At 50.0% G+C, this 25,026-nt stretch overlaps 1 protein-coding gene across 1 annotated transcript; it reads left to right on the top strand.

The window, feature by feature from the left end:
• Positions 1–19,082: 19,082 nt before the first annotated feature.
• Positions 19,083–19,609, top strand: LOC147958436 (uncharacterized; the record flags this gene model as incomplete). The annotated part of the gene is made up of 1 exon (XM_087532130.1): positions 19,083–19,609. A coding segment is annotated over one exon (501 nt), but the record flags the coding sequence as incomplete, so codon positions are not given.
• Positions 19,610–25,026: the final 5,417 nt, after the last annotated feature.

Here is a 25,026-nt window from a genome sequence, read left to right on the forward strand (position 1 = left end):
GTAAATCTTCTTTCCTTTCCCCCGCAGATCTGTTCTAGGGTTTCCTCGTTCGTCGAAGTTCATCGAGACTCTGGCGATGTTCTTCCTTTGTTTCTTCTTTAGCCCATGAATAAAACTTCAAACCTGATGTATTCTCCGTAATGGCTTATCTTCTGTTACCAACGCAAACCTTTATGCGCATAAAACACTGATCTAGTCCCTTGTGAATTGCTTTGAGATCGATCTTTTAGGTCTAAATCCTTTTATTTTCCTCTCTTACGGTAGATCCAAAATTTCACTGCGACCTTATGAAATCTGTTTTTACCTTCCTTAGTCATTCTTGCCTTAGATCTGTATCCTCTTTACCACATAGGCGGTTCACCTTTGAAAAAGCAATCTATCATATATCATTAGTCCCCTTGTTGAACCGCCGGGATGCTGTTGCTTCATAAACTCCAGTTTAGATAGATCTGCTTCTGGTTTAACATTGCACATATCAATGTACTTTGTAGATTTCATCATGGCCAAGCAAGTGTATGAGTGCAATTGGGTCCCTTCTCGCGTCAGAGAGGATCAACTGGACGATTTAGTCCTGATTGGTGCCTTGGGCAGCAAAGACACCGTCCATTGGAGGGCTCCTGGCAAAGAATGCCCCCCCCCATACCTCGAGAAGGAGAGGTTGTTGTTTTCGTAGACCACTTAGCCCGGGGTTTTAAACCGCCCGGCTCTAAATTCTACCGGGATGTTCTAGCCGATTTCCAACTCCATCCGCAAGACACTGGCCCCAACTCTGTTACAAATATGTGCCACTTCCAAGTGCTCTGTGAGGTGTTCTTTCAAGAGGAGCCCACAGTGGAATTATTCAGAGATCTTTTCCATCTAAACCGCCGTACTGAGTTTACTGATGGCTCTAATACGGAGTTGGGTGGCATGGCGATTCAAAAAAGGAAAGAGGTCACATACCCTCACGCCAAGCTGCACAGTCACAACAAGGAGTGGAATCAGACATGGTTCTACTGCAAAGATACCTCCCCTGCTAGTAAGAATCCCTTGCCTGGCTTTCGTCCGGAGCGGCTTAGCAATACCCATCCTTTTCCTCAACGATTGACTGCCCAGGAGAGAAGCAAATATGCTCCTCAGCTGTCAAAGCTCAGAGCCTTTATGGCCAACGGTTTAACAGGGGTTGACCTTGCTCGCTGTTGGATATTATGGAGCATACTGCCCCTTAGTCAGCGCTCCGGTTTGATGTGCGAATATACTGATAGTGTGGATGACCCACTACGACATTCAAGACTCCAGCTCTCCGGTGAAGAAATCACAGAGGCTGTGCGTAAGATACTGAATGAACCGGAGCACATCTGCGCTAGAACCGGCCTGCTTCCCTTCTGTGCCACCAACAAACCGCCAGCTGTAAGACTTTGATTTTTCTCTTTGCTGAATCTGTTATTGATATGTCTGGTCATTGTTTTTAATATCAGTGTCTGCATAACCAGGGCGATGATCCGTTTTGGAGCAAAAAGCTGCCGCAGGAGAAACCAGAGAAAACAGATAAACCGGAAAGAGCAACCCGGCAAAAAACTAAAGCTGTGAAGAAGACTGCCCACCGGAAAAGAACCACTGCCTCTTCTAATCCGGCCCCTGATGACGAGGTGGATAATCCAGACTTTGAGGTAGAGCTTGACTCACTTGGTTTATTTTTCATGCATCTTATTGATGATGATATTTGTCAGGATGATGCCGAAGCCAGCCATGCAGATGTTGCAGAGGTAATTATTCTCTCTTCCAATTCAGAAACTTTGCCTTCACAAAAAATCCGTCAGGCAAACCGGAAAGTTAAATTTTCTCATCCTCTTGCTTATTTGGATCCTAAACTTCTTATGAAGACTCAACAACACGAAGCTCGCCGCACCACCCGGCACAGCGGCCAGGTAGTTACCTCCGCCGGTTTACCGAATAGTCTGGTTCGGAAACGTCATTCCGAGGTCTCTAATTCGCTTGTCAGTGCTTGTCCTAAAGCGGGCTGCTTTCGTCAACCTCTTAATCCGTCTGACTCCGATTATTAGGTTATTTCCCACTCATCTTCTGGCGATTCGTCGGCTACTCAGCTCCCACCGCTCAAAACGGTGCTTGGGTAAGCTATATTTATTGTGATGTTTGCAGTATATTGCCTTAGAACATATGCTGTATTTAATTTTGTTATTCTTCTCAGGGCCAAACCTAGGCCGAGCAAGAAGGCCCGCCTGGATAAAGCGGCCGAAGAAGATGTCATTCTTGAACCAGGCACCACACCCAATCTTGAAGCGGCTATTCCTGAGGACGTTCCCAATGATCCACCATAGCCAGATGATGATCTTACTGCTGAGGAAAGACCTACTGATACCTCAGGTCCTATCCATCAGCCCACAGGTTCCCTCTGGGTTGAAAGCTCCACCGGTCCCGCAAAACCTACTGACAAGCCAACAGCTCCAGTGCAAACCGGCGGTACCAATGATGATGAAGTTGTCATTACTGGCACTGGCCATACTGAGCCAAGCAATCCTGTCGCTTTATCCAAACATTCTGCCAAGGAAGAATTAGCTGCTTTTGGCAAAGGCAAGTGGAATGCTGATCTGACGGCTTACGCTGCTCTGAACGCCCAAGATATCCATTCCGGCTATCTGAACCGGCTGTATACCAGCCGTGACTATGAAGCTGGTCTGGTTAACATGATGAAGGATAAATATGAGGTAGCTTCCATATGCTCCTTCCTGCTTGTATGCTTTCATTCTTGATGATTCTCCTAGCCCCTAAGGGCCGATTTGAAATATCCTTTCAAACCGGGACTTAATAATATGAATCTTGATGCTTTGAAATTTGCTGATGTAGTCCCCAAGGGCCGGTTCAACTTAGCGTAGTTAAACCGGTACTTTAAGTAATTGAAACTGCCGCATCAGAATACATATGATCAAATAGCCATTAGCCCCCAAGTGCCAAGTTGAATACTTGTATTGAGCTTGGGACTTTGTAAACAATTGAAAGATGAAGATCGAATATGCATTAGCCCCCAAGTGCCAAGTTGAATACTTGTATTGAGCTTGGGACTTTGTAAACAATTGAAAGATGCAGATCGAATATGCATTAGCCCCTAAGTGCTAAGCGCATAACTTGTTATGTGGTTGGTACTTGAATCCTTCTACCGATTTGTTGAAACATATATCTGTATGCCTGCAGGCGGAGCTGAAGGCGAAAGAAAGCCAAGTCATCGATCTGCGAGAAAACTTGAAAACCCAACAGGCTGAAACCTCCAAGGCAAAAGAGGAATTGGCCAGTGCCTTAAGCGCCATGGAACAACTTAAGGAGAACTTCAAGAAGAAACGGGCGGATTGGGCCACTGAAAAGTCCGCTTTGATCAAACGAGCCGAGGATGCCGAGGCTGCACTGAAACCAGTGACGGATGAACTGACCAGCATAAAGCGGCACGTTCATGCCATGACCACTGCTATCTTTGGTAAGCCAGCTTGCCTTCTGAATTGGTTCTGCCTTCTTACAGATTTGCCGGTTTATTAACCTTTTATGGTATTTCAGGGACACGCATTGGTCACTTGGGGTCATATGTGCGAAAGAAATTGAAAGCCGCTTATACCTTGGTTGAACAATTGTATACTGGTGCCCAGCGGATCATCTGTACCGCGTCTCATAACAAACCGGCGCCTACTTTGATTCAAGATACTTTGATGAAACTGTCAGTGCTTCCTGCCCGGGTTGAAGAGCTGAAGAAATCTGTTGCTCGAACCGGTGCAATCAATGCTTTAATCCGGGCAAAAGCCTGGGTGCCGGATTTTGATCCTATTGAAGCGGCTCAAGGTTATCCCAGTTTGAAGGAAAACGGGTCAGAATTTGGTGAAGCAGATCTGCGAGCCATAAACCGGGAGGTACATCCGTTAGCTTGTCAACTGGCTGAGGAAGCAGATTTGTCTCATTATCAAGCCCAATATGACAGCCAGAACAAGCGAATAGCTGCACCAATCCATGAATCAGAAAACCTGATCCCTCCAATCCGTAAGCATACTTACGCTCCCAATATTGACCCGTCTTCGCTAATCCATGACGAAGCTGTTTTTCAAGCATTGATGGGAATCGACTGGACAACTGTGGATTTTCAGCCACTGGGTAGAGAAACGGAAGCTGAAGCGGCGCAGGATGACCCACAACCATCGGGCCAGGCTGGTGGCCAAGCTTAAACCGGAAGCCGGTTTTAAAATTGTCTCTCCTTTGTGCAAAACAATTATGTTATTATGGGCACCATGTTGCCTTGTAATAGGCTAGCTGATACCTTTGATGTTGATATGCCTTCGCACATAACTTGTTCTTCCTGTGGTAATGAACTTTCCAAAATACTTTCTGAAATAAGAAATTCGTTAAGTGCCACCGCGGTTGTACCGTCAGGCGGAATATGATGTTTGTATATATAAAGTCAAAACATCCAAAACAAAATTTTAAGTATATGATCAAAAATTTTGAGATACATAATACCTGCCACCATTGAGTGTGAAGTTGGCTTGGCCAACCTTGAAGCGGAGCTTTTGCAAACCCACACTATTGGAGGAAATAACAACTCCTGTATATGTATATGACACTGGTTACCATGTAAACCGTGCCGGGTTATAATGAACACCGTGTTACTCCATAAGAGGATGTTAACAACAAGGATCAAACCGGACAAATAGTCTCCGGATTGACATGAACTGTGTTTCGTCAATTGATTGGTTAAAAAACTTTGTCGGTTTAAAGAACACAATAAAAAGCAAAAACCCCCCTTCAAAGAAAAGTATGAAGCAAAAGCAACAAAAAAAACGCTTGCCAAAAAAGATTTATTTAAGCTGATCAAATGGCGTAACCATGGCCAAACACGACCAAGCTCCCATTAGGTGTAACTATGGTTCTAGTTAGCCAGGTCCCCAAGTGATTCTTGTGGCATTTTATGCCGACCAAATGGCGTGGTCATGGTTCGGGTTCGACCAAGCCCCCAAGTGATTCTGTGGCCTTAGGCCGATCAAGAGGCGTGACTGGTTCAGACATGACCAAGTCCCCAAGTGATCTGGTGGCTTTCGCCTATCAAGAGGCATGGTATTGGTTCGGACATGACCAATCCTCCAAGTGATATAACACGATGCTTTTAGCAAAGCGAACTCAAGGGGTAAACCGGAGGCCGCTTTAGAGCAACTCCATGTAACCTCACATGATGTAAAAGAACAGATACCCCGCTTTAGCTGAGGTTCCGGTTTATTTTACTTAATCATAATATATACATCGTATGTACATAAGTATAGCCAATGGCTCAGGTATAGTAAGGCCGAAGATGAGCTATATTCCACGGCCTGTTAGTCTCCTCCTCTGATGTACGTGAGTCCTTATGCTCTCGAATATCGATCAGATAGTATGACCCGTTGTGCAGATTCTTGCTGACCACGAAATGCCCCTCCCAAGGTCGGGATAGCTTATGCATATCAGTCTGATCTTGGATGAGCCGAAGCACCAAATCTCCTTCCTGGAAGGCTCTGGTTCTGACTCGGCGACTGTGATAACGACGAAGATCCTGCTGGTAAATCGCCGACCGGGCGGCTGCGATGTCACGCTCTTCATCCAACCGGTCCAAAGCATCTTGTCGTGTTGTCTCGTTGTTCGCTTCAACATAAGCCGTGACACGAGGTGAGTCATGACGGATATCGCTGGGGAGAACCGCCTCCGCTCCATAAACCATGAAGAACGGTGTGTATCCTGTTGATCTGTTGGGTGTTGTATTGATGCTCCATAACACAGATGGTAATTCTTCTACCCAACAACCCGGCGTTCTCTGCAAAGGAACCATGAGTCAGGGCTTGATGCCTCTCAAGATCTCTTGATTAGCTCTTTCTGCTTGACCATTGGACTGTGGATGTGCCACTGATGAAACGTCGAGCCGGATGTGCTCCCGTTCGCAGAACTCCTTCATAGCACCTTTGGATAAATTGGTACCATTATCTGTGATAATATTGTGCGGAAAGGCAAAGCGGAAAATCACCTTTTTGATGAACTGAACTGTCGTGGCCGCATCACACTTGCTAACAGGTTCTGCCTCCACCCACTTTGTAAACTTGTCCACCGCCACCAGGAGGTGGGTCTTCTTATCTTTGGACCTTTTGAAAGGCCCAACCATATCTAGCCCCCAAGTCGCAAACGGCCAAGTAATTGGAATCATCCTTAATTCTTGAGCCGGTACATGAGCACGTCTTGAAAACCTTTGGCAACCATCACATTGTCTGACCAGATCCTTCGCATCAGCATGAGCAATTAACCAATAGAAACCATGGCAAAACGCTTTGGCCACCAGAGACTTTGAACCGGCGTGGTGACCACAATCTCCTTCCTGGATCTCCCGCAAAATTTCACGGCCTTCTTCGGGAGACACGCAACGTTGAAAAGCTCCTGATACACTGCAATGATGCAACTCACCGTTGATGACAGCCATGGACTTGGATCGCCGGATTATCTGCCGGGCCAGAATCTCATCTTCTGGCAACTCGCCCCGGTTCTTGTACGCCAGATAAGGAAGCGTCCAATCCGGAATAACATGAAGAACTACCACCAATTGAGCCTCCGGATCAGGAATGGCCAAATCCTCTTCACCAGGGATCTTCACCGACGGGTTGTGCAGCACATCCAGAAAAACATTGGGTGGGACCGGTTTGCGCTGAGAGCCCAGCCAGCTTAAAGCGTCCGCCGCTTCATTTTTCCGCCGGTCCACGTGGTCCACCTGATAGCCTCTGAAATAACCTGCAACAATATCCACCTCACGATGATATGCTGCCATGAGTGGGTCCTTGGAGTCCCAAGTGCCAGACACTTGCTGAGCCACAAGGTCCGAATCACCGAAGCACTTAACTCGACTTAGATTCATCTCCTTAGCCATCCGAAGACCATGGAACAAGGCTTCATACTCAGCTGCATTGTTAGTACAAGGGAACATTAAACGGAGAACATAACAAAACTTATCACCTCGTGGGGAAGTTAATACGACTCCAGCCCCCGAGCCTTCCAACTGCCTGGATCCGTCAAAATGGATGGTCCAATACGTATGATCCGGCTTTTCTTCAGGTGCTTGCATTTCCGTCCAATCATTGATGAAATCAACAAGTGCTTGAGACTTAATCGCTGTCCGAGGCACATATTTCAAACCGTACGGCCCTAGCTCTATAGCCCACTTTGCAATCCGGCCAGTTGCTTCCCGGTTCTAAATGATATCTCCCAAAGGAGCAGAACTGACCACCATAATTAGGTGCCCTTGGAAGTATTGCTTAAGCTTCCGGCTTGCCATAAAAACTCCGTACACCAGCTTCTGCCAATGCAGATACCTTTGCTTGGACTCAATGAGTACCTTGCTAATATAATAGACTGGACGTTGAACCGGATGCTCCTTACCTGCCTCCTTTCGTTCCACCACAATAGCCACGCTAAACGCACGAGCATTAGCAGCAACATATAGCAGTAACGGCTCCTTGTCAATGGGAGCGGCGAGCACAGGCGGATTGGCCAATTGCCACTTTAAGTCCTCAAATGCTTCATCAGCAGCAGAACTCCAGACGAACTGATCCGTCTTCTTCAACATCTTATACAAAGGGATCGCCTTCTCACCAAGGCGGCTGATAAACCGGCTTAACGCGGCAATCCGGCCTGCCAGGCGTTGAACATCATTGATACACTTCGGTTTAGCCAGGGAGGTGATGGCTGTGATCTTCTCCGGATTAGCCTCAATTCCCCTGTTGGACACCAGAAAACCCAAGAACTTGCCCGCCGGTACACCAAAGACACACTTGTCCAGATTAAGCATCATCTTGTATGTCCTTAGGTTATCAAAGGTTTCCTTCAAATCATCAACCAGAGTCTCCTTCTCCCTGGATTTAACCACGATATCATCCATGTAAGCATGTACATTACGGCCAATCTGCTTGTGAAGACAATTTTGTACACACCGTTGATAAGTTGCGTGGGCACTTTTGAGCCCAAAGGGCATAGACACATAGCAGAAGGCTCCAAAGGGAGTTATGAATGCCGTATTCTCCTGGTCCTTAACTGCCATTTTGATCTGATGATAGCCAGAATATGCATCCAAAAAACTTAAACACTCACAACCCGTCGTAGCATCAATGATTTGATCAATACGGGGGAGGGCAAAAGGATCTGCTGGACAAGCTTTATTAAGATCTGTGTAATCCACACACATACGCCAGGTGCCGTTTTTCTTAAGGACTAGCACCGGATTGGCAAGCCACTCAGGGTGAAAAACTTCAATAATAAAACCAGCTGCTAAGAGCCTGGCTACCTCTTCTCCAATCGCCTTGCGTCTTTCTTCGTTAAACTGACGGAGGAACTGTTTCACCGGTTTGTATTTAGGATCCACATTAAGTGTGTGCTCAGCGAGTTGCCTCGGTACACCTGGCATGTCAGAGGGCTTCCATGCAAAAATGTCCCGATTCTCACGGATGAACTCGATGAGCGCGCTTTCCTATTTCGGATCCAAGTTGGCACTAATGCTGAACTGCTTGGACGAATCGCCAGGTACGAAGTCAACAAGCTTAGTTTCTGCTGCCGATTTGAACTTCAGGGCCGGATCATGCTCCATAGTTGGCTTCTTCAACGGAGTCATGTCCGCCGGATCAACATTGTCTTTATAGTACTTCAACTCCTCGGTGGCACAAACCGACTCTGCATAAGCCGCATCTCCTTCCTCCCATTCCAAAGCGATTTTGCGGCTTCCGTGAACCGTTATTGTCCCCTTGTGACCCGGCATCTTGAGCTGCAAATACACATAACAGGGCCGAGCCATAAACTTGGCGTATGCCGAACGCCCAAACAGGGCATGATATGGACTTTGGATTTTCACCACTTCAAACGTTAATGTCTCCGACCTGGAATCATGATCATCCCCAAAGGCCACTTCAAGAGCTATCTTACCAACAGGATATGCTGATCTGCCAGGCACTACACTGTGGAATATTGTATTGGACGGTTTGAGATTCTTATCTGTAAGTCCCATACGATGGAAGGTCTCATAGTATAGGATGTTAATGCTGCTCCCTCCATCCATGAGCACCTTGGTGAACTTATAACCTCCCACCTGAGGCGCCACCACCAGAGCCAACTGACCCGGATTATCGACCTGGAGTGGGTGATCCTCTCTGCTCCATATGATTGGTTGTTCAGACCAACGTAGATAACGGGGTGTGGCCGGTTCAACAGAGTTGACTGCCCGCCTCTGAACCTTCCGGTCTCGCTTGTCCAAGCTAGTGGTAAAGACATGGTACTGCCCATTACTCAACTGCTTTGGGTTGCTTTGGTAACCTGACTGTTGCTGCTGTTGGTTGTAACCACCCTGGTTGTTCTGACTATTTTGACCATTATGTCCGCCCGGATTACCATTAAATCCTAAACCGGAACTTCCTCCACCGTAACCCGGCCCGGACCCTGAGCCACCGTCAGATCCGTGATCATACCGGAAATTATTAGAATTTTTGAACTCCTGCATAATAAAGCAATCCTTCCAAAGGTGGTTTGCTGGCTCCTCCTTCGTCCCATTTCTTGGACAGGGCTGGCTTAGCAGATAGTTCAGGCGGTTTGGGTTGGGGTTGGGCGCTCCACTACGATTTTTCGGCCTACCCTTGCGCCCCTGGCCAATGTCCTGTACGTTGGTATTAGCCACAAAATCCATGTTGCCATCCGCTTTACGCTTGCCTCCTTCGCCATTGCCTACCCAGTGATGCTGCTGACCTTTGGAGCTGCTGTTCTTCTTCCCCTTCCCTATCTTGTCATCATCAGATTCGGGATCCTTGGTACTATCAGAATCAGCATATTTTACCAAAGCGGCCATGAGGGTCCCCATGTCGGTGCAATGACGCTTCATCCGTCCCAATTTCAACTTCAGGGGCCCAAACCGGCAGTTTCCTTCTAGGGTTAATACTGCGGTGTCAGCGTTGATGCGGTCTGAGGAGTGCAACACTTGTGAAACCCGGCGCACCCAATGAGTCGTTGACTCTCCTTCCTCCTGGACGCATGCAGCTAAGTACACTATCGACATAGGCTGTTTACAGGTATCCTTGAAATTGTTGATAAACCGGGCTCGTAATTGGGCCCATGAACTGATAGAATTAGCGGGCAAGCTTTTTAACCAAGTACGGGCCGTTCCTTCAAGCATCATGGTGAAGTATTTCGCACACGCCGTGTCATCCACATCAAGCATCTCCATGGCCATCTCATAGCTCTCTACCCATGTCTCTGGTGGTTGATCCGCCGTATAATTTGGTACCTTGCGTGGGCCTTTGAAATCCTTGGGCAAGCGCACGTTGCGTAAAGCGGGGACGAGGCAAGGCACCCCCAAAGAACTAGAAGTAACACCAGGTTCGATCGAAATGGTTGGACGAACCTGCGTGAGCTGCCGAGCCTGATGCTGTGCGGCTAATTCGGCCTCCCTACGCGCTCGGGCCTGGTTCACCACTTCCTGAGCGTCATCAGCATCACCCGTCGGGTTGTTACAACGGGGTGCTCCGCGTCATTCATTACTCGACACTGCTGGTTCATCCATATGTCTGCTATAGCTCCGGCTTGGACGGGGGGTCAAATGGATTCGGTCGCGGCTGTACGAGTACGCCTCCTGTTGGGCCAAAGCTGTCCTCAGAAGTTCCTTGACCCGTCGCATCTCTACTGCTTGCGGCGAGTCACCTTCAACTGGAATGGCCTCCAGTCATGCAGCAGCGGCAACAAGATTGTCCATTGGGTTGGAGTAGTGACCCGGAGGTGTTAAAACATCCCGAGGTATAACGGTGTTTTGACGAGGCGGGTCCATCTGACGAGGCTGAACCGGTGCACCGGTCCCAGGGGCTTTTGTCCGGTTCCCCTCCAGCGGATTACTGGCTCTTGGTCCTGGAGTGTTGAAAAGGTCTCTGGCCTCGAAAACCGGAGGTAAGCGGGACCGGTGCTTCCTCCTCATGACTTCATGCGACGCGCTCTGATCCAACATAAGCCTGTAGGTCTGTGCGTCTAAAGCGGCCCGCTCTGCGGCCATCCTGGTGTCCTCAGCCGCCAGATCCGTTTTGGCCTGGGTGATTTGTTCCTTTACCTTTGCAATCTCCGCATTGTGAGCGTCCTGATCTGGCGGATTAACTTCTGCCATAAGCACAGCCAACGCATCAAATAGTTTTGATAGAACCTGAGCCGGTGGGCACACAGGGCCTCCCGCCCCGGCAACCATTGCCGCTGCTGAACCGGAGATCGTTGCCGCGGCTGTCGAAGAGTGAAGCGCTGCTTGTGTTCTGGTCATGAATATTCCAACCCGGTTAGGCAGATCAGAGGGGTCCAGAATACTGTCGCCATCGGAACAGCTCTCAATCCGGCCATCTTGTAGCTGATAAAGAGATTCGGTTTCTCCGGTCGAAGATTCATCACCGGAACGAACGGCAGTCGCCCCGCAAAGCTCCGATCCATCCTCGTAACTCCCTCCATGGATCATTCCCACGAAGGCACACTTCATGGCCGGTTTAACCCGGACGGGTCGCGTACGCTGAGCCGTCTCGACGAGGTCGGTGCAGATGTCCGGCTCAGGGCCCGGTTCACCGATCTTGCCAATGAAAACGTGAATGCTACCAAAGGGGACCCGGTACCCGTACTCAATTGAGCCGGCCTCGGGGCCCCAGCCTGCGTCGTCGATGTAGAGTTTGCCACGACGACTCTTAGTCATCCGGCCTACAGCGTAGTCCTCGAGTCCTTCAAAGCGGCCCTCCAAGAACCGGAAACCATCATGCGATAGCCCCACGGTGGGCGCCAACTGTCGTGGTTTTGTCACGACAGTTGTCCTAGAGAAAGGACTTAGTCGTGGAGCCATCGCTACGGGTTAGCTTGAAGGGGTTAAAGCGGACACAAGGACGCAAGAGAGTTTATACTAGTTCGGCCCCTTCAATGAAGGTAAAAGCCTACGTCTAGTTGTGATGGAATTGATGGGTGTTTCGATGACTAGGGAGCAAATAAGCTTCGCCTATGTCTCGAGTTGTTGTCTCTCCTTCAACCGCCGCCGGGTCGTCCCCTTATATACATGGGTGACGCCCGTCGGTTTACAGAGTCCCGATACCGGCTCATAGATGCGTCCGGTTCGGTCTCCACTATTTCTAACTTATAACACAAGTTACATACCGACGCCGGTTTATAGCTATAGGCCTTAAACTGACTATGGGCCTTTAGCCCTCATCTGCCCTCATGGGCTTTTATCACACTCAACTACTGATGAAGTTAACCCGGCTTGTCCTGGCCGGTTTACGCCCAGTAGTAATATCCCCAACAGTAGGCATCCGCGGTAGTACCGCGCGATGGCGCGGTAGTACCGCAGGTGCCCACGGTAGTACCGCGCGGTGGCGCGGTAGTATCGCAGGTGCCCATGGTAGTACCGCTCCCCTGGAGCCGCACTACCGCTGCCCACCAGGCTAGTGCTGCCCTCTTGCGGTAGTAGGAGCGGATGTAATTTTTTACATCCGCACCTACCGCGGTAGTACCGCTTTCGCCGTGCAGTAGTACTGCGCTATGCGATCAGGCAGTAGTACCGCCCCTCAGCAGTACTACTGTGTCGGGTTTTTGCTACTTCCGTTTCTTTGCGGAAGTAGGCACGTAAGTTTCCCTTCTCCCCTGGCTGGAACTTTTGCCTTGCGGTAGTACCGCATGGGGGGCGCAGTAGTACCGCACAGCCGTGCGGTAGTACCGCTTGGTTGCAAGCAGTAGTACCGCGCGGCCTTGCGGTAGTACCGCTGGCCAGGCACGGTAGTACCGCTGGCCGCGGGCTGGTTGGTGGGTAACGGTTGGATCTTTTCCACACACTATATAAGGGGTCCCCTTCTTCCCCGTTGACTCACCTCTTCTATTACTAAGCTCCATTACTTGCTCCAAGCTCCATTTTCGCCCGATCTCACTCCCTAGCCAATCAAACTTGTTGATTTGCTTGGGAGTGGTTGAGAAGGCCCTGATCTACAATTCCACCAAGAGATATTTGATTCCCCCCACTAATCCCTTGCGGATCTTGTTACTCTTGGGTGTTTGAGCATCCTAGACGGTTGAGGTCACCGCGAAGCCATAGTCCATTGTGGTGAAGCTTCGTGGTGTCGTTGGGAGCCTCCAATTGAGTTGTGGAGATTGCCCCAACCTCGTTTGTAAAGGTTCGGTCGCCGCCTCCAAGGGCACCAATAGTGGAATCACGGCATCTCGCATTGTGTGAGGGCGTGAGGAGATTACGGTGGCCCTAGTGGCTTCTTGGGGAGCATTGTGCCTCCACACCGCTCCAACGGAGACTTACTTCCTCTCAAAGGGAAGGAACTTCGGCAACACATCCTCGTCTCCACTGTCTCCACTCTTGGTTATCTCGTGCCTTTACTTGTGGAAGCTTATTTGTTTCATATATCTTGCTTGCTTGTGTTCCTATCCGTATTGCATCATATAGGTTGCTCACCTAGTTGCATATCTAGACAACCTACTTTCATGCAAAGTTTAAATTGCTAAAGAAAAGCTAAAAATTGTTAGCTGCCTATTCACCCCCCCTCTAGTCAACCATATTGATCCTTTCAATTGGTATCAGAGCCTCGTCTCTTTATTAAGGACTTTACCGTCCAAAGAGTATGGTTGATACCGTAGACGGTGTGGAGGAACACTCCCGTGTGAATCCTATCTCGTCTACGGGCGATGGGGGAACCTCGGTCTCTCGTGAGGAGTTCAATGTGGCCTTGGAGACATTGAAAACCTCCATGACGACCGAAGTTGAGAGCATGTTTACTAAATTTCTTGAGGGGCTTAAACTATCCACCGCACCGTTGAAAGTGGGAAGCTAGTAGTGAAAAGGCTCCTTCTTCTAGTGGTAAGAATGGCACCGGCATCTTTGCCCATGTGGAACCACCACTTGTTTATGGTGGACCGATTCCTTCCACTCATTTGAATCATGCCGGTCCTCCTCCTAAGATTGTGAAAAATGAGGACTTTGATTCTTGGGTTTACCGCTTTAAACGTCATTTAAATCATGTGAACACTAACCTTTGGAGAATCATTGAAGAAGGTTTTTATCCGCATGATCCAAGCAACTTCACTCCTCGAGAAGCCGCGGATAATCAATTCAATGAGAATGCTCTCTTCATCATTCAAGATGCAATTCCACCCGAAGACCTACCTCATCTTCGTCCCTTCGCCTTGGCCAAAGATGCATGGCATTGTGTTGTCTCTCTCTACCGGGGAAGCGCAAGCATTCAACGCTCCAATTATGAAGTGGTACAAGATGAGGCCGATGAGTTTGCAATGAAAGAAGATGAAGAACCTCGTGAGCTTTATCGGAGAGTGACCAAACTCGCGGTCTCACTACGAGATTACGGGAGCAAGGACACGGATAACAATTGGATCAAGCACAAATTCCTCAAGGCAATGATGCCCTATCACAAGGCCATGTCCTCCGTCATTCGTCAAAGACCGGACTTCCACACTTTGACCTCAAGCGAAGTGTTGGATGAATTTGTGGCCATGAACATTTTGGACAAGACCGCCGACAATGCGGTGCTCCGTTCTCAACGGGCAAAGAAGCCTAACCTTGCATTGAAGGCCAAGCTCACCGTGGAAGAAGAAGAATAGGAAGAAGAGGAGAGCAACCCCGAAGATACGAAGTATGCATATCATGAACACATGGCATTTGCTTCAAGGCAATTTTGGAGCAAGAAAAACTCGAGGCCCAACTTTAGCAAAAGCAACTCGAGTGGCACAAGGGGCAAGCAACATGTAAGGACTTGCTACAATTGCGGCAACGTGAGTCATTTCGTTGCGGAATGCCCGTATGAGAAGAGGGAAAACAATGGTGGCAAGCTCATCCGAAAGGACAAGGCCAAGTCGTTCCCCAACAAGAACAAATTCACCAAGAAGACTCCTCCCAAGGCTTTGGTTGTGCAAGAAGAGTACAATGAGGATTATGACGATGATGAAGATGGTGAGTCGGTTGCCATGGCCTCCGTTGCCATTGCAACAACGTCACGGGTGTCTCTCTTCGACTCACCCAACGAGAGCATCACTGCCAAGTGCCTCATGGCTAAAGCCACCAACAAGGTAACCTCCAACATCAAAACTACCATCATTAATCATCCTTCCCCGACGGATAACATTAATGAATTTGAGGGAGCTAATGTGGAGGCTAACGAGTTTGAGGCCTTTATGGGCAAACTCAAGGGAAAATCCAAGAAGCACTTTGTTGCTCTCTTGGAACAACTTGGTGAAGCCAATGACATGATCGAGGCTCATGAAGACACCATCTCTAAGATGGAAGGGCATAGTCGTGACTATGCCGATGAGATTTCGGATCTTTCCAATGCTCTTGAGGAAGAGCGTGGTCTTCGTTTGTCTCTTGAGGAGTCACACAACGTTGATCATGCTAAGTTAAAGAAAGATTATGATCATGTCCTCATTGTTTCTCGTGTGCTAAATTCCAAGAAGGCCAAACTCGGGGTTGATCTTGCTAGACTCAAAGAGGAGTTTGATATACTTGACAAGGCCCACAAGGCCTTGAAGGGTATTCACGCTAGTCTCAAGGAGTCTATGATCAACTACAAGTGAAGCTAACTAAGGAGAAAGCAACTTTTCCTCATATGGTTCTAATTGATAATGCAAATGCTACTAACCCGTGTTGTGAGCATATACATCTTGTTGAGGAAAATGCTAAGTTGAAGGAGCAACTTGAGAGGGGTCTTGCGACTTGCATACAAGGCAAGAAGAACCTCAACGATCTCTTGATCAACCAAAAGGGAGGTGTGGCCAAGGAAGGGGTTGGGTACATGCCCGACTCCAAGAACAAGAAGAAGAATGACAAGACCAAACGACCTCCTCCCCTCATGCAAACTTTTGTGAGGGAGGGAGAGAGTGCCCCGAGGAGAAGAAGAAGAACAATGTCAAGAAGGGCAATGTCACCCCTCTCAACAAAGCCGGCGATTTTAACCCTTCTTATGTGTTATGTCGTGCTAGTGATGGGCATGTTTATGCCAAATTTGTTGGTTCTCTTCATGAGTACATTGAATGGTCTATTTGGGTTCCTAAGACCCTTGTTACTAACATCAAAGGACCCATTACAAAATGGGTACCTAAAACCAAGCATTGATCTCTTGTAGGTGTTTGCTTCCGGTGGTGGATCATGGTTGCTCGATAGCGGAGCTACAAATCATATGACCGGAAGCAAGGACTTGGTTGTGGACGGTGAGTGCATGCTCCTAGCCACCCACATCGACCGAGGGTTTTCTCTGCCGCCCCATCCCTTTTTCCGGAGTTTTCTGAACTTCTTCGGAGCGTAGCTCCATCACTTCACTCCCAACTCCATCGTCTACCTCGCCGCTTACATTTCTATGTGCGAGGCCTTCTTGGGTTGCCGCCCCCGCTGGGGACTCTTCAAGCACATCTTTACCTGTCGCTCTCAATCGGTCAAGAAGGCCAAGTCGAGTGACGAGAGGACGCAGGTGATCCAGCTGTGCGGGGGTCTGGCGATCCAGGCGAGGGGGAAGAGTTGTTTTCCTTCCATCACTTTCCCGGAGTCGGTCCATGGTTGGCAGGCAACCTGGTTCTACTGTCAAGACCAGGCGACCCAAGGGCAGTCGACTGGACTTCCTCCATTCTCTCTCGACCGAGCTGAAAAGCTTGCTTCTCTGAAAGTGTCGCCGGAGGAAAGGGCCCAAGTCAAAGTGTTGGTGGGTCGAGTGGTTGAGCTCGTCCGTGAGGGTGTGACTGGCATGGACCTGCTGGAGGTCTTCCTCCGGAGGCGTATCCAACCGCTCCAGGCCCGTGACCACCCGATGTGGCTGTACGCGGGCCTTGACGACACCACTCGGGTCCACCCGGAGGAGGTCACCGACGAGATGCTGGAGGGGTGGCTGTCGAGCATTACGGGGAACAAAGACAACCCCCGAGGAGCCAGGAGGGTGGTTCCACTCGACAATTCGTATGAGGTGGACCGGGTATGTCTTTATGTTCCCGACTGAAATCTTGTTTTCTGCATTGGTCTTCTTTGAGTTGGTCGATTGACTTTCGTCTCGTCTATTGTTTTCCAGGCGACCACCGAGATGTACTCGACGCCCAACGGGGCCCAGGGGCCAACTGAGGAAGGGGAGGCGAGCGGAGGTGAGAGCGGGGACGACCAAGGCGAGTGGGAGTCCGACGGTGGAGGAGAGGAAGACGACAATGTCAACTCCAGCGAAGAGGAGGAGGAGGAGGAGGAGGAGGTCGAACCCCCTCGCCCAGAGGGGCGGTCCAAGCACACACATGACCCAGCGCGGGAACGTGGCAAGGCGACTGTTTCTGTTGGGCAGTCGTTGAAACGCCCTCGGACCTCTTCTCCTACGCCGACTGGGAAGGTCCCCAAGCTCCCACGCACAACGCTGCCCAAGCCGCCCAAGGCTCTACCCAAGATGAAGATAGCTGTCCCTACCATTTCTGGGTAATAATAAAACTTGTTTCCCTTCGTCGACCATGGACAGATCCTTGGTCGATTCATTGAGCCAACCGACTGACTTTTGAGTTTTGCAGTGCTGCTACTTTTGAGGTCTCCGCCAAGGGTGACGACCAAGAGATGGGGGATGCTGTTACCTCCAACCCTGGTACGATTACTGACGTTCTGTATTGAGTCGACTGATCATTTACTGCAACTCTGGTCGATTGAACTTTTCCTTTGTAGCCCCTCCTCATGTTATCGACCTCCCGGATGACGACGACAACGGTCCGTTGAGAGTGAGGAGGCACAAGAGGGCGTCGGCTGACAAGACCCCCCAGTCCGCTCCGGCGTCCGAGGCCGTGGCTCGGGATGGTGGTGACACCGCTCGGGCTTCTGTGACCTTCGCCGTTCCCCTGGCGAGTGCGCGGCCCTCGTCGTCGACTGCGGATCTGTCTTCACTTTTTGCCGCATACCCCGTCCCTGAGGACCAAGCGGCTGCTGCAAAGGAGGCTATACGCCAGGCGGGGATCATGATGGAGCAAGTGAAGATGGCTCGGGAGGCCAGCCAAGCAGCCTATGACGCGAGTTCGGCTCTTCAGAGCAACGTCCAGGTCAGTCGACTCAACACTTGTTCTGTTATGATATGCTGTTTGAAGGGTCTCTTTTCCGAAGATCTTTTGTATCTGCACACCCACTGGGTGTGTCTGCCAATCCTTGGACGAGTGGGGGCACGCTGAGTGCACCCACTGGGTGTAGTCCCCGAGACTACGGTGGACTGCTGGCAGTCGACTGTAGTCTTTACATTGTGTTGCTGTAGCTGTATTTCTTCACTCGGTTTGGTCAGGCCAGGTCGAGTGGAACTGTATCCGATCGACTGCGGGCAGTCGACTTTTTCTCTCTTTCTCTTTTTTTTCAAACCAGTGGGGGCACGCTGAGTGCACCCACTGGGTGTAGTCCCCGAGACTACTGTCGACTGTTTTTGATTCGGCTGTGGTCTTAGAAACGTCATCATTGTCCCTTAGTTACTCGGAAGCAACTTATCTTGGACGTCTGTCGACTGATTTTGCTTTTACAGAAATCCTGCGAACTCGTAGCTCGCTATACTGAGTTGGAGAAGCAGAAGATTCAACTGAACCTTGATCTGGAGCTGGCCAGAACAGAGCTACGGAAGGTCAGAGACGGCGCCGCAGGTAAGACGACTTTGTCGATTGGTTAGTCTTTGGGCTTGAGTACCCTTTTGTTATTTCCGATTCAATCATCATTTCTTCGCAGAAAAACTGAACGAAGCTCTGGCGAAGAAGGATCAGGACTTGGCTGTTGCCCGTAAGGAGGCTGATGACAAGACCGCTCTGGCCGCACAGAAGCTGGCTTCGGTCGACCACTTAGAAGAAGAGAATACCAAGCTGAAGACCGCTCTGAATGAAGCCAACAGGGAGTGTTCACGTTGGAAGAAGGAGAACCTCACCCTGAGCGAGAAGCTGGAAGGCATCGCTCGCAGGAGGGACGACCTGGAGAGCTACTTAGGGAGCCTCGCCAAGAAGTTGTACCTTAAGCTTGAAGGTGCACATTCAGTTCCGACTGGTTTTTGTGTCAACTCAGTCTATGAAAATTGACTTATCCTTGGATCGTGTATGCAGAGCTTTGCCAGAATTTTGAAGAGGAGACCAGTCGAGTGGAGCCAAGCTTGGACCCTGTTAACTCTCTTGTGAAGGACGAGGCTGCAATGAACGTGCTCCGTCTGGAGTCTCGTACTGCCAGCGTCGTTGACTATCTGGCTCGGCTGAAAGTGGCGATGTCGCGGATCGACACATCACTCTGGCCTGGGACGACGCTTCAGAACGACCTCGAGTCTCTGATGGCTCGACTTAACGAAGTCCCAGGTCGAGTGGCGGAATGGAAGAAATCTTCTGCTAGATGTGGTGCTGATGTCGCTCTGTGTCTGGTCCGCGTCCATTGCAAGGAGGTGCGAGAAGAAAAGCTGGCGGCCATCCAAGTTGCCAATACCAGGAAGCACAGCTTTCAAGACTTCATGGAGACCTTCATCGCTGCTGCCACCCGCATTGCCGACGGGATCGACTTGGATGAGTTCGTCGCCCCTTCCAGTCCTCCTCCCGAGGAGTGAAAAACTTTGAATTTACCTCGGGATGCCGAGTGGATTTGTAACCGTTTAAACTCCGCCGAGCCGAGGGCTCAAGTACTTTGAGGCCTGGGACTTTTTGGGCTTTTTCTGAACTTGATTTCTCGTTGGATATCTTCACGGTTTGATTCGTCGAGTGGAACTTGATCTTCACTCGGAATAATCTTGTATTTGCGACGCAGCTCCGAGGGAGAAGGTAGCGGTCGACTCGTGGATTGGGTCGAGTCTTGTACTTAGGTGAGCACTGGGCTGTAGCTAAGCCTCCGAGTGAGAGGTTTACTCTCCACTCGGTAGGATTTTTAAACACTTAGGCGAGCACTGGGCTGCAGCTAAGCCCCCGAGTGGGAGGTTTGCTCTCCACTCGGTAGGATTTTTAAACACTTAGGCGAGCACTGGGCTGCAGCTAAGCCCCCGAGTGGGAGGTTTGCTCTCCACTCGGTAGGATTTTTAAACACTTAGGCGAGCACTGGGCTGCAGCTAAGCCCCTGAGTGGGAGGTTTGCTCTCCACTCGGTAGGATTTTTAAACACTTAGGCGAGCACTGGGCTGCAGCTAAGCCCCCGAGTGGGAGGTTTGCTCTCCACTTGGTAGGATTTTTTCAAACTTAGGCGAGTGCCGGACTGCAGCTAAGTCTCTAGGTGAGAGAACTTAGGCGAGTGCTGGACTGCAGCTAAGCCCCCGAGTGGGAGGATCGCTCTCCACTCGGTAGGATTTTTTCAAACTTAGGCGAGTGCCGGACTGCAGCTAAGTCTCTGAGTGAGAGGACTTAGGCGAGTGCTGGACTGCAGCTAAGCCCCCGAGTGGGAGGATCGCTCTCCACTCGGTAGGATTTTTTCGAACTTAGGCGAGTGCCAGACTGCAGCTAAGTCTCTAAGTGAGAGGACTTAGGCGAGTGCTGGACTGCAGCTAAGCCCCCGAGTGGGAGGATCGCTCTCCACTCGGTAGGATTTTTTCAACACTTAGGCGAGTGCCGGACTACAGCTAAGTCTCTAAGTGAGAGGACTTAGGCGAGTGCTGGACTGTAGCTAAGCCCCCGAGTGGGAGGATCGCTCTCCACTCGGTAGGATTTTTTCAAACTTAGGCGAGTGCCGGACTGCAGCTAAGTCTCTAAGTGAGAGAACTTAGGCGAGTGCTGGACTGCAGCTAAGCCCCCGAGTGGGAGGATCGCTCTCCACTCGGTAGGATTTTTTCAAACTTAGGCGAGTGCCGGACTGCAGCTAAGTCTCTAAGTGAGAGAACTTAGGCGAGTGCTGGACTGCAGCTAAGCCCCCGAGTGGGAGGATCGCTCTCCACTCGGTAGGATTTTTTCAAACTTAGGCGAGTGCCGGACTGCAGCTAAGTCTCTAAGTGAGAGAACTTAGGCGAGTGCTGGACTGCAGCTAAGCCCCCAAGTGGGAGGATCGCTCTCCACTCGGTAGGATTTTTAAACACTTAGGCGAGCACTGGGCTGCAGCTAAGCCCCCGAGTGGGAGGTTTGCTCTCCACTCGGTAGGATTTTTTCAAACTTAGGCGAAACGGATTCGTAGCTAAGTCACCCACTGGGGGATTTCGTATGTAAACGAAAGTGGCAACAATTAATGGAACACTCTTGCCTTTGATAAAAACGAACTGCGGGAATTTTTCTTATTACATCTCGTCCAAGGGAGAGCTCAAGTGTAAAAGGGGCGGAGTAGTTCCGCATTCCAAGCTCGTGGCACGTCGATCTGGCGATCAACATTGTAGAGGTGATACGCTCCATTGTGGAGGACTCTGGTGATGATGAAGGGGCCTTCCCAAGTAGGAGCAAGCTTGTGTGGTTTCTGTTGATCCACTCGGAGGACCAAATCTCCTTCTTGGAAGGCTCGACCCTTCACATTCCGGGCGTGGAATCGACGCAAGTCTTGCTGATAAATGGTCGATCTGATCATGGCCATCTCCCTCTCTTCTTCTAGGAGGTCGACAGCGTCTTGCCGGGCCTGTTCTGCTTCATCTTCGGTGTAAAGCTCGACTCGGGGCGCGTTGTGAAGAAGATCACTTGGCAGAACCGCTTCGGCTCCATAAACCAGAAAGAATGGAGTTCTTCCAGTCGACCGGTTAGGGGTGGTCCTCAATCCCCACAGAACTGACAGAAGCTCGTCGACCCAAGCACCTGCCGCGTGCTTGAGATCACGCATCAGTCGAGGCTTTAATCCTTTGAGAATCAGACCATTTGCTCTTTCAGCTTGTCCATTCGACTGGGGATGGGCGACCGATGCGTAGTCGACTCGAGTGCCTTGAGAGGCGCAAAAAGCTCTGAACTTGTCCGAATCGAAGTTTGACCCATTGTCAGTGATGATGCTATGCGGGACTCCATATCTGAATGTTAGCCCTCTGAAGAAACTGATAGCAGTGCAAGCATCAAGATTCTTGATAGGCTTAGCTTCAATCCATTTGGTAAACTTGTCGACTGCCACAAGCACATGAGTGAAACCACTTCTGCCTGTTCTCAGTGGACCAACCATGTCTAGTCCCCAAACAGCAAAGGGCCAGATGAGTGGAATGGTCTTCAGGGCTGATGCAGGCTTGTGTGACATGTTGGAGTAGAACTGGCACCCTCCACACTTGTCGACTATCTCTTTTGCCATCTCATTTGCTCTAGGCCAGTAAAATCCCGCTCGGTATGCTTTAGCCACAATGGTCCAAGAGGACGCATGGTGGCCACAGGTCCCCGAGTGGATATCATCAAGGATCATCCGACCCCCTTCTGGTGTTATGCACTTCTGACCAATTCCAGTCGCGCTTTCCCTATACAACTGCCCCTTTATGACTGTGAAGGCCTTGGATCGGCAGACGATCTGTCGAGCCTCTTCCTCGTCCTCTGGGAGATCTTTCCTTAGGATATACGCGATGTACGGTATCGTCCAGTCGGGAGTGATTGCCAAGACTTCCATGATTAGGTTGACCACAGCAGGAACTTCGACTTCAGTCGGATCTGTGGCACTTTTCGGTTGTGGGGCTTCTTCTGTGAAAGGATCCTCCTGGACTGACGGCGAGCGGATGTGCTCCAAAAACACATTGCTAGGAATGGCTTCTCTCTTGGAGCCTATCTTTGCCAGATCATCAGCTGCTTGATTTTTCAGTCGGGGGATGTGATGAAGCTCTAACCCCTCGAATTTCTTTTCTAGCTTTCTCACTGCATTGCAATAACCAGTCATAGCCGGACTTCTGACATCCCACTCCTTCATCACCTGATTAACTACCAGATCTGAGTCGCCATAGACCATGAGGCGACGGACGCCGAGTGAAATGGCCATGCGCAACCCGTACAAAAGTGCTTCATATTCTGCTTCGTTATTGGAGGAATCGAAGTGAATCTGGAGAACATATCTGAGCTGATCTCCTTGGGGGGAGACTAGGACTACCCCAGCACCGGAGCCATTCAGCATTTTAGATCCATTGAAGAACATGGTCCAGTGCTCCGAGTGAACTTGAGTCGGAAGTTGCTGTTCAATCCACTCGGCGATGAAATCTGCGATTGCTTGGGACTTGATAGCCTTCTTTGCTTCAAACTTGATATCTAAGGGAAGGAGTTCAATCGCCCACTTGGCCACTCGACCAGTTGCATCTCTGTTATGCAGAATCTCTGACAGTGGGGCGTCGCTGACGACTGTAATGGAGTGGTCAGAGAAGTAATGTACAACCTTCTTCGTGGTCATGTAAATCCCATATACGAGCTTCTGGTAGTGAGGGTATCTTTGTTTTGAAGGGGTCAAAACTTCAGACAGATAATAGACTGGGCGCTGAACTCTGAAGGCCTTTCCTTCTTCTTCCCGCTCGACCGTAAGTACTGTGCTGACAACTTGTCCTGTGGCTGCAATGTAAAGCAGCAGAGGCTCTTTGCTGATTGGGGCAGCAAGCACCGGCTGGGTGGAGAGCAGAGCTTTGAGCTCTGCAAATGCTGCGTCAGCTTCTGGAGTCCACTCGAACTTGTCAGACTTCTTCATCAGTCGGTAAAGGGGCAACGCCTTTTCACTGAGACGAGAAATGAATCGACTTAGAGCGGCCAAGCAGCCTGTAAGCTTTTGGACATCGTGCACGCGTACAGGACGCTTCATCCGGAGTATGGTGCCAACTTTTTCAGGATTGGCATCGATCCCCCGTTCGGAAACGAGAAAACCGAGTAACTTTCCACCTGGAACTCCGAACGTGCACTTTGACGGATTGAGCTTGATATCATACCTCCTGAGGTTGGCAAAGGTTTCAGCAAGGTCAGCCCGCAGGTTGGAACCTTTCCGTGACTTGACCACAATATCATCCATGTATGCCTCCACATTCCGACTGATTTGAGTGAGTAGACACTTCTGAATCATTCTCATGAACGTGGCTCCGGCGTTCTTGAGGCCGAACGGCATGGTGACGTAACAGAAGCATCCGAATGGAGTGATGAAAGCTGTTTTGATCTCGTCGGGCCCATACAGACGGATCTGATGGTACCCGGAATAGGCATCTAGAAAAGACAAACGCTCACATCCCACGGTCGAGTCCACTATCTGGTCGATGCGGGGGAGAGGGAAATGATCTTTCGGGCAGGCCCGATTGATATGTTTGAAATCAATGCACATGCGAAGTGACTTGTCCTTCTTGGGGACCATGACGACATTGGCGAGCCACTCGGAGTGGTAAATCTCTTGGATGAACTCCGCTGCTAAGAGCCGAGCCACCTCCTCGCCAATGGCTTTCCTCTTCTGGACGGTGGACCGTCGAAGATGTTCTTTCACGGGCTTGAACTTCGGGTCGACTCGTAGACGGTGCTCAGCCAGCCCCCTGGGAACTCCAGGCATGTCAGAAGGCTTCCATGCGAAGACGTCCCAGTTCTCACGGCGGAACTGGATGAGCGCTTCTTCCTATTTGGAGTCGAGCGTCGTCGAGATGTGAGTCGGAGCAGCGTCGGGGTTGGTCGGGTGAATGTGAGCTGTCTTTGTTTCACCGGATGACTGAAAAGTTGACTCTGAAGCAGGCTTCTTTGCCTGTAGCAATTCACTTGGATCGGCAGTCTTTTGGTACTCTTGCAGCTCGACCACTGCCATCTGAGCATCTGCAATCTTTGAGCCTTTCTGAAAGCACTCTTCTGCCTTCTTCCGATTGCCTGTAACAGTGATTACCCCTTTAGGGCCAGGCATCTTTAGTTTGAGGTACACGTAACATGGTCGAGCCATGAAGCGTGCGTAAGCTGGCCTGCCCAAAATGGCATGATAAGCACTTTGGAAGTCCACAACCTCGAATGTCAACTTTTCCTTGCGGTAATTCTTTGAATCACTGAAAACCACATCAAGAGCAATCTGGCCGAGTGATTCGGCTTTCTTGCCAGGAATGACTCCGTGGAAGCTCATGTTACTGGTACTCAGTCTGGACATCGGAATGCCCATTCCTTTCAAAGTTTCGGCGTACAGTATGTTCAGGCCACTGCCACC

This window comes from Triticum urartu, chromosome 7A, assembly GCF_056163025.1.
Source record: "Triticum urartu cultivar PI428250 chromosome 7A, HENAU_Tu73, whole genome shotgun sequence".
Classification (NCBI taxonomy): domain Eukaryota; kingdom Viridiplantae; phylum Streptophyta; class Magnoliopsida; order Poales; family Poaceae; genus Triticum; species Triticum urartu.